Source organism: Eleginops maclovinus, chromosome 3 (assembly GCF_036324505.1).
Source record: "Eleginops maclovinus isolate JMC-PN-2008 ecotype Puerto Natales chromosome 3, JC_Emac_rtc_rv5, whole genome shotgun sequence".
NCBI classification, from domain to species: domain Eukaryota; kingdom Metazoa; phylum Chordata; class Actinopteri; order Perciformes; family Eleginopidae; genus Eleginops; species Eleginops maclovinus.
In genome coordinates, this window is record NC_086351.1 from 22894295 (window position 1) to 22904729 (window position 10435).

The 10435-nt window shown below is 41.7% G+C and overlaps 1 protein-coding gene across 1 annotated transcript; it reads left to right on the top strand.

The window, feature by feature from the left end:
• Positions 1–497: 497 nt before the first annotated feature.
• Positions 498–6889, top strand: LOC134861717 (general transcription factor II-I repeat domain-containing protein 2-like). Its single transcript, XM_063879135.1, has 2 exons — positions 498–1214; positions 5842–6889. The coding sequence occupies exons 1-2, from the start codon at positions 498–500 to the stop codon at positions 6817–6819; spliced, it is 1695 nt and encodes a 564-aa protein (XP_063735205.1). The 3' UTR covers positions 6820–6889.
• Positions 6890–10435: the final 3546 nt, after the last annotated feature.

A 10435-nucleotide genomic window follows, 5' to 3' on the forward strand; every position in this document is an offset into this window, starting at 1 on the left:
GAGTATATTCTAGATGCCGGTAGCACCAACAAAATATTCAACCGGGTTCGATTCAGTGCTTCTTATAATTGTAATATTTATATCAAAGTGATGCCTGAGCTGTATGGGCATCTGTAGACATCCTGGGGCTCAAAATTGTGGGTTTCTGTTAGGTGTTGGAAGCTTTTCAAGCCTGCATTCATTATCTCCTTTCAAAACAACAAGGATGGTCCAGTGTATGCTAAGCTAAAAGAGACATGAATTGTGGGTAACAGACATTATATTATGTTATATTATAAGCTAATTACATGCTCTCGCGGGCCACATAAAACAAGGTAGTGGGCCAGATTTGGCCTTGAATTTAACAGGAGTTAGGGCACATGTGTCAAACTGAAGGCCCGCGGGCCACATCCGGCGCGTGAATGAATTATCTTTGGCCCGCATGACAAAATCTATTTACTATTAGAGCTGGCCCGCTGGTATATCATACGCGCCACCATAATACTACAAATCCCATAATGCACTGCCCGTGCGTCGGCACGTCAATCACAGGCCGCGTCAATCACAAGCGCCCCCACTCATTCATCAGCACTTCTGTCAACTTTCATCCCTCTCCCCACAAAATGGCTAAACGAAAGGTGGACTTTGAAAACAGGGGTTTTCAAGACGGGTGGGAGGCCCAGTACATGTTCGCGGATGTAAAGGGCAAAGCTGTGTGTCTTCTGTGCGGAGACAGTGTGGCTGTAATGAAAGAATACAACATAAAAAGACACTATGAAACGAAGCACCACGACAAATACAAGCATCTGGACACGACACAAAGGCTACAGAAGGTAGAAGAAATAAAAAGAAGCCGTGTTCGCCACCTTGCTGCCAATCTCCAACAACAGCTTGTGGGAAAGGGAAAAGCTTTCATCGCGCACTCCCTTGCTGTGGATGAGAGCACCGACACTTCTGATACTGCCCAGCTGTCAATTTTCATCCGTGGAGTGGACTCAAGCCTGTGCGTAACAGAAGAGTTTTTTGGATTACGCTCAATGCATGGCACAACTACGGGGAAAGATCTCTTTGAAGAGGTGTCCAGATGTGTAGATAAAATGGGGCTGCCGTGGGATAAACTTGTTGGACTGACAACAGATGGAGCGCCTGCAATGTGCAGTCAAAAAAGTGGATTGGTGGGAAAGATCCGAGAAAAGATGCAGGATGAAAACGTCACAAGTGAGCTGACAGTTTATCACTGCATCAGGGGCGGATCTAGAAAAATATTTATGGGGTGGCGAGAGAGGGGCAGGAACTTTTGAGGGGTGGCAGACGTATATTTAGAGAATTTTATCACAGTTATCAGTTTGATGAGAAATATATGCACGCACACACTACATAAGGGCACAGACTGCCATTTACAAACTCATTCAGACAAGCTTAATCTCATGCAATGTCTTGCATTTGAGGTTTCAGGTGAAACGGTTCATATTAGGAATAAGTTACCATACAATGTGATCTCACTTAATAGGAGATAGAAGTGTGGTCACACTACTATAGGTGGGGCATTATCACAGGAAAGGCATTAAGGTAAGACACAGATGTTGAGTGGCAGTAACACATACTCCCCTAAGTAGCTTGAACTATTAAACAACAAGGGACACTTCATTCATTTCAATCTGAGCTGCTTTATTCCATTAAAAGGCTCACAGAGTTCCAAGCAGACAACTTTCAGCCCAACAAACGTGCTGGAGACAATGTGGTGAGATGCCTCCAAATCATACACATGTTTCACAATTCCATTTTTATGTAGGGTTCTATACCTTGGGGAGCTAGAAGAACTGGTAATCAAAGAAGACCAATACTTAAGGTTCTTTTAGTAGCAAGTAAGAAGGCTATAACTAAGAACTGGCTTAAAATAGATGGGCCAAAACGTAAACAATGGCTATCTTTAGTAGAGGAAATCAAAGAAATGGAAATGCTCCCATATAAATTGAAAATAAAAGAAAAACTATTTGCAAGAAACTGGTTAAAATGGCATATATGGTATACACATAACTAAAGAAACTAGACATATCTACAGAAGGAAAATAATTGTATGGACACATCCCTGGTTAGAGGCCTGTTCCTGTGAAGTGTGTTTTATTTTATGTATTTATTATTTTTGTTTATCTATTTCTGTAATTGTCTTAACATATATTTTGCTATCAATATCTGGTAGCTTTTTCACTACTGTACTGTAGGAATACTAATGAAAACAAAGTAAAAAAAAAATAAGGCTCACAGAGTTACAAAAGGGTGAAGTTGTCATGCCTATAACAGCTGAATGCGGCGATTTCCATGTTGCTCAGCAAAACGCTTCACAAGTTTATCTAGATCTAATGCTTTTGTGCGTTTTGATTCAATGCTGAGTACAGCCAAACTCGATAGTCTCTTTTCTGACATAGTAGACCGCAAATATGTCTTTATGAGCCTGAGAGATGAAAAACTTCGTTCACAGGATGCACTGCTCACAGGTAAAACAACCGCTATTTTGCACAACCTGAACAACTCATAAAAAACATCCTGGTATGGGTCCAACAACTGAGTGAACTCCATTAGAGTGGTAGGACTCTCCTTTTCCCCCTTTTTCTGTCTAGTAATCTCCTCGTCTGATGTAACTCGTGTTTGAGATCCTCAATATCTGAATCATAAGCTTCAGCCAATAACAGCACAGCCTCCTCTCTCAAAAAAGTTGGACTTGACGGATTTAGTGCCTGGACACCCTGCATGATGTTACAATTTGTGTTAGAAAATCTTCGTCCTATTTCTCCAATCATGTTATCCAGAACTGGATAGTACACAGAGACACAAAAAGTGTGTTTGCTATCTGGAACTACATGCTGTCCCAGGGTGGAGAGGATGACAGTATCCTGAAGCACCTTTGTTGTCTGTCTTGGCCTCTTTGATTTTCGCTGAGTTGTATCAATGTTACTTCGTTGACATAAATCAAGTGTTTCACTCCACATTTCCTCAAAAGAGGCTTGACTACGGTACTGGACCAGTGTCTCTTTAAGTGCCTCAATAAGTTCAACAGCCTTAGCATGGTCCAATGTTTTAGACTGGAGCATGTCTGATAAAAATTTGGAGTCACTCAGGACCTTTCTGAACAGAACAAGAGATCCAGCAAAATTCAGATCAATTTGAGCCAATATCCCTCTTGCTTCAACAGCTCTTTGTGAATGGTTCTCAGATGCGATCTCTTCAAGCACCTGTACTATTGCAGGCAACCTGTCCATAACATTGCGACATGCTATATGCCTACAGGCCCAACGTGTATCACTTAGCCGTTGGAGTTCCCTTGGTGCACCATCAAACATCTCCCGCTGAACTTCCAGCCATTTGTTATGTACATAGGACCCAGACATGAATACATACAGTCGTTCCAATAATGAGAAGAATTTTCCTGCATCTGCCACTTTTTACAGCGTCTACTATAACTAAGTTCAAGCAGTGTGCGCTGCAGTGAACATAGAAGGCATGTTTGGCTACTTCTTTTATTCTAGCTTGAACACCTGCATGTGCCCCGCGCATCACTGCCGCGCCATCGTAGCCCTGGCCTACAAGGTTTTTCTTGTACTCTAGCCCATGCTTCTCAAGGAAGCATATAATTTTGTCACTCAAGGCAGCAGCATCCAGGTGTTCTGCCACTTCAAACTCCAGAAAGCTCTCATGAACCACACCGTTGTAAAAATATCTCAGAACAAATGACATTTGCTCTTTTTTCTGAAGATCTTTCGTTTCATCAACAATAACTGAAAACTGCTTACTTGTCTTAACTTCCTGGATTATTTCCTCTTTGACCATTGCAGCCAAGCATTCAAGTATTTCATTTTGTATTGTTTTACTGGTGTATTTAGCGTTTTTAGCTTGTTGTTCAAGTCTTTTTTTGATGATGGGGTTATGGTTACCCAGCAAGTCTAACATAGACAGAAAAACACCTTTATTGTCTGAATCGAGAGACTCCCTGTGACCCCGCTGTGCTATGTTTTCTGTGGCTGTTAGAACTAAAATTTCAGCTAATGTTTTAATATAGTATTGATTTTCAGCCACCTGCCTCTTTTTTTGCTCATCCATTAGCCCAAACATTGAGGTATTTTTATCCTTCATTTTATTGTTCTCTGTCCATGCAAACATTGCATTTACATGGCTTTCAGATCTGGCATGAGAACAGAAACCACTGTCTTTCATTGTAGTCTTTTTCCAGTTTTGATAACCCTCGAAAGAGGTGAAAACAGTCCTTGGAGCATCGGGAAGGGAAAAATGCCTACAGGCAAAACAGTAAGATGCGTCTTTAGATTGTGAGTATTCTAACCAGGGATGAGATTTGTACCAGTCGCTGCGGAAGCTTCTCCTGGCTCCTCCCTGGAGTGTCTTTGGGAAACTCTCCCGCACTGGCTGCACTGGAACCTCACACCTGGACTTGGATACGTCTAGAAGTTGGAGGGGAGGAAAGATTCAAACAGCATTACCTCTGAACAAATTATACAATAATATAACAACGAGTAAAACATTATCAATTTGGAACTCTCATTGATTAGTTATAATAATCAGACTGTGTTAACACACACTAACATTTTACCATGGGAGAGTATTTATAGGTTAATTTGTTTAATTCTCATTCTCACACTTACACATTTCCCCAATTATTCGTATTCAAGCAAACATTAATAATTACATTTATTTGAAGTCAAAGCAATGTCTCTTAAATGCACCTAATAGCAAAATGTCCGTTTTTGTCATTTGTTGTTCTTATGTAACTAAGTAGGCTACTATGTACTATGCAGCAACAGTTTCCATACCATGTGGACCAACTCGACTGGAGATCGTTGGTGATGGCTCAGCAGGCACTCTCCTTTCCCTTTCACTGTCTGAGCCCTGTCTCTCGCTTTCTACCTCCTCATCTTGATGATGCTCTCCCTCCTCCATATCTTCGCTGCGGTGTTCTCCCACCTCCTCCTGTCCCTGGTCACCTTGGCCCTGTATTCTATCTGTCACGTTTCTGTTGCCCTTCTCTCTCTCCTTCCACCTCGTCTTCATCTTTTCTCTCTTCTTCCACCTCATCTCCTCCGTCTACATTGCTCAGTTGTTTATTTTCTGCTTCTCTCGACTTTTGCTTTGGTGAAAAAAAACTGCTTATGCTACCTTTCCTCTTCATTTCTGTAAGATGATTCAAAGTAACTTTACAATGTTTTCCTTGACACACGTTGAATCAATATTAGCTTTTGTAGCTTACTTTACACAGTACTAGCATCAGACCTAGCTAACATTACATCAAAGATAATCTAGTATTACCGTCTCTGATTACATGTATAGTAAGCGGATCATCTCAAAATCAGCATCACAACTATACTAGCACTGCACAACTATACTAGCAATATAATTTATTGAAGAAAAGAAAAAAAATGTTTTACCTCTTTCCTCCCGTGTGTCCTCTCCTTGCGACTCCTGGCTCCTTCACTTCGCGTTCGCGCCACTCACTTTTCAAAAGAAAGCAGTCAGGTGCTAGCCTGGGTCCCAACCGAAAGTAGCCCTGGCCCAATCAGATTGCCAGGGCGGGCTTTAGACGATGATGGACAGATGAACAACAGGAACGTAACCAACCACGTCACTTAAGAGCGCTTGGGTTGCATTCGAATTAGAAGAGACACTTTTTTCGGCGTTATCTCGTGCTGCATTCACTGCAGTCGGACATTTGAGATTTACGCTCGGCTCGTAAATGTCAGACTGACGTTAACTTTTCTTTTAACTCGTTGCTGCCACATGGGGTGGCAGCAGGGGTGGCAAGGCTTTCATTTAGGGTGGCAGTTGCCACCCCATGCCACCCCGGTAGATCCGCCCCTGCACTGCATCATACACCAGGAATCGTTGTGTGGCAAAGCCTTGAACATGGAACATGTAATGAGCATCATAACACGAGCGGTTAACTTTATCAGAGCCAGAGGTTTAAATCACCGCCAGTTCAAGTCTTTTCTGGCGGAGTTAAATTCGGACTATGGTGACTTGCCCTATCACACAGAGGTGCGATGGCTAAGCCAGGGAAAGGTGCTGGAAAGATTTTTCGAGTTGCGTGAGGAGATCTGTGAGTTCATGGAAAGCAAAGGGAAAGACAAATCAGAGCTCCGAAATAAAAAGTTTCTGTGTGAAGTAGCGATTCTGTGTGACATCACGAGCCACCTGAATGCGCTAAACCTGCAGCTTCAGGGGCCGGGCCGTGTCATCACTGACATGTACGCTACAGTGAGGGCTTTTAAAACCCAGCTGCGCCTGTGGGAGACGCAGATTCTTCAGGAAAACTTGAGCCATTTCCCGCACTGCCAAACAATGAAAGAGCAGGTGCCGCTGTTTTCCCAACTAGACAGTTTACTGGAAAAACTCGGCATACTTGGTGCTGACTTCACACGGCGATTTGCCGATTTTGAAGCCCAAAAAAGCAGATTTGAACTGCTCAGTAATCCATTTGCAGCTGACGTGGAAAGCGCACCATCAAACCTGCAAATGGAGCTGATCGAGCTCCAATGTAGTGACACACTGAAGGCAAAATATGAGTCTGTGGGCGCTGCAGAGTTTCCACGTTTCATCCCCGACACAATGCCCCATCTACGCTCCCAGGCTGCTCAAACGCTCTCTATGTTTGGCAGCACATACTTGTGTGAACAGCTGTTCTCTTTGATGAAGATAAACAAAACTTCACACAGGACTCGTCTTACTGATGAACACCTTCACTCAATCCTGAGGATTTCCTCAGCTCAGAGCCTGACCCCAGACATTGATGAACTTGTAACCAAGATAAGACACCAAGTATCTGGCTCAGACAAGTGAGCATCACAGAGCAGCAAACGGTGCTTTGACACAGTTTCAGTTTTTAATGCAGTTTAATATTTGCATTTTGTTCTCTTGCTACTACAGGACATTTGATTTTTCTTTGAAGTAAATTACTTCTGGCTGTTGTTTGCATGTAGAAAATGTTCTTTTTTTAATTTATTTGTAATTTTTCTTTCATTTAATTCATAATTAATGTTGTTTTATAGGCAATAATCTATAGGCGATGTTAGTTCCAGGTTCAATATGTGCAATAAGGTTGTTTCAATAAGTTTTCAATAAACGTTGAACCCGTCCGGCCCTTGACTTGTAGCAATTTCTTAATTTCGGCCCACTGTGTATTTGAGTTTGACACCCTGAGTTAAATGTAAATGTAAATGTAAATGTACTTTATTTATACAGCCCTTTACAACAATCCTTTCGGAGTACCAAAGTGCTTTACATAGTGTAACAATAAAAAGACAGAAATAAAAACAATTTAAAAACAATAAAAACAGTGAGAGCAATAAAATACAGCAAAGTCAAATAAAATAAAATAAGATAAAAGCGCCATCGTTCTACTGGGTATTAAAAGCCATCCTAAATAAGTAGGTTTTTAGCCTGGATTTAAAAAGGCCCGGGTCCGAGATGAGACGCATCTCGGTGGGGAGCTTGTTCCAGAGCCTGGGAGCAGCGACGGAAAAGGCTCGGTCACCCCAGTGTTTATATTTTGATCTGGGCGCTTCCAGTACAAGTTGATTTGTCGACCTCAACGCTCTACCTGGATCTCGGATGGTTAAAAGTTCGGATAAATATAATGGGGCAAGGCCATGAAGAGCTTTAAAAACAAACATTATAAGTTTAAAATCAATTCTAAAAAGGACAGGAAGCCAATGAAGGGAGTTAAGAACAGGGGTAATGTGCACACGTCTGTGAGTGTTGGTTAAAAGACGTGCCGCGGCATTTTGCACGAGTTGGAGGCGACTGAGGGAGGACTGAGAGAGGCCAACATAAAGTGCGTTACAATAATCTAGCCGTGAACTAATTAAAGCATGAATGGCTTTCTCGAGGTCGTGGCGGCTTAAAAACATTTTAACTTTAGCTAAAAGACGCAGCTGGAAAAAACTGGTCCTGACAACATTACTGATTTGTTTGTCGAACCTGAGATGACTGTCAAAAGTTACACCAAGATTTCTGACAGTTGAACTGAGCTTTGGAGACAGGGTGCCAAAGTCGGCTGACGCAGTATCTCCAAACACAATACATTCAGTTTTTTCATCATTTAAGTTAAGAAAATTTTGAGCCAACCACTGCTTAATATCAGCAATACAGTCAAATAAAGAACAATGTGCACTGTTACTGTTTGGCTTCACTGGCAGATAGATTTGCAGGTCGTCTGCATAACAGTGAAAGGAAAGGTTGTGCCTGGCTATAATTGACCCCAGTGGTAACATGTACAAAGAAAAAAGGATAGGGCCAAGAATAGATCCTTGTGGGACTCCACAAGAGAGAGGAGCACTGGAAGAGGACAGGTCACCAACCATAACAGAGAATGTCCTACTGGACAAATAAGATGTAAACCACTTCAACCCGGTGCCGTGGATGCCAACATAATTTTTTAGACGTGACAGGAGGACTGCATGGTCCACCGTGTCGAAGGCTGCTGTCAGATCAAGCAGCACTAAGATAACGGGGCACTTGGCATCCACAGACAGAGCAATATCGTTGTGCACCTTTAACAGTGCAGACTCAGTACTGTGGCGAGACCTAAACCCAGATTGGAACTTCTCGAGTACGGAGTTGTCATCCAAAAAGGACTGTAATTGTATAAAAACAGTTTTTTCTAAAACCTTAGAAAGAAAGGGCAGATTGGAGACAGGTCTAAAATTTGATAACACAGAGGGGTCAAGATTAGGCTTTTTAAGAAGGGGCCTGACCACAGCATGTTTAAAAGCATCTGGAACAGTTCCTAATCTAAGGCAGGAGTTGATAAAAACCAGGAGACTAGGCCCCACAGTATTAAAAACCATTTTCAGCACTTTGGCAGGGACAGTATCCAATGGGCAATTTGTAGATTTCATGGATTTCATTATGTCACCAAGAGAAAAAAGGGAAACCAACTCAAACTGTTCAAACACAGCAGAATGAGCTGGGGCAACGAGCAGATCATTGTTAGTATTCATGGTGACACTCTTACTGATATATTTTCTGACAGAATCCACTTTGTCAACAAAATGATGAAGAAAATTCTCACAAGTGGCTATTGAAACATCAGTCACTGCAGAAGTGCATGGATTAACAACAGCATTAATTGTATCAAATAACACCTTGGGACAGTGACTGCTGGAAGAAATAATATTAGAGAGGTACTGAGATTTTGCTTCACGCACAACTCTCTGATAATCAGCGAGACAGTCCCTTAATATTTGCAGAGACACATGCAGTTTGTCCCCCTTCCATCTGCGTTCCGCCTGCCTACAACGTTGCCTAGTGGCACGGGTGGTGTCGTTCAACCAGGGATCCGTTCTTGGTTTAGAAGATTTTCGCCTAAAAGGGGCAATAGTGTCCAGAATCCCAGCACAGGTGGAATGGAAGGAGGAGAGAAAAAGGTCAGGACAGAGAGGGGAAGCCAATCCGTTCATTCGAGTTAGGGGGACATGTCCAACTATCTCCCCAAACTAAACAATATGCATGTGATTGAATCCCACACACCCTTTCTCAACATTGACTGTCCTCTTGAAAAAGCTGTGTTACCAGAAGGAGGAGCTCTGGGCCTGCTTACTCAGGCTCTGTACACACAACTACAGCCCATAACAATGTTCATCAAGCACCAGAGTATCCTTGACTACTGCTGATGTAGAGCTGTCTCCACAGAGCAGCAGAGCTGGCTGTGTTATGATCAGACTCACGCAGCTGAACAAAAGAAATTGTACATCACTGTATATGCAGGTGACTTAAACTCAACTAATGCACTGATTTAATTCAGGTTGGAATTACACTTGTGTAAATATTTTGTAAGCAGCTCTGAGGACAGACAGACTAAACTCAGTTGAGCTAAAAACAGTTTCATAGTGCTGGTTAGTTAACTGTGCAGCATTTAAATATAAAACAGCTTAAAATGCCTACCATTTATATAATTACATATTATAGCATAGCGTTTAAACACAAGGCACTATGGAGAATGCCTCAAGTGGCCTTTTCAAAGAACTGCAGTTGTTGGTACTTCCGCTTGGTCTTCAAAGTCAACTTTATTTACAATTCTGTGTGATACACTCAGGTCACAGGTGTGAGTGTAGGCAAGTAGAGCACACTTCTAAACTTCTAAAATAAATATGAATATATAAGTAAATGATACAACTCTTCTCTTAGCATGCCAAAACTGTCATAAGAACATGTTTTTATATTTAAAATATTTTACCACCTTTTCTTTACTTTATTAAGGTTCATTTAATTGTTTATTTTCACTAAAAAGGGATGTCGCCAAAAACAATGTCATCTGTTCTCCAATGGAAATAGAAATATCCTAACAAATGTATGAAATGAGGTCATGTTAGTCTGTGAATGCCAAGAGATTTTTTTTTTTTTTTTAAAGAGATTTTTTGGGGGCTTTTTGCCTTTAATCGGATAGGACAGTGGA

What these genes read in the sequence shown, in the direction of transcription:
- LOC134861717 (XM_063879135.1), top strand. Translation starts at nt 498, where the DNA reads ATGCACTGCCCGTGCGTCGGCACGTCAATCACAGGCCGCGTCAATCAC. An exon ending in CAAGTGAGCTGACAGTTTAT is followed by an intron (nt 1,215 to 5,841) that starts CACTGCATCAGG and finishes GATCCGCCCCTG; the next exon opens with CACTGCATCATACACCAGGA.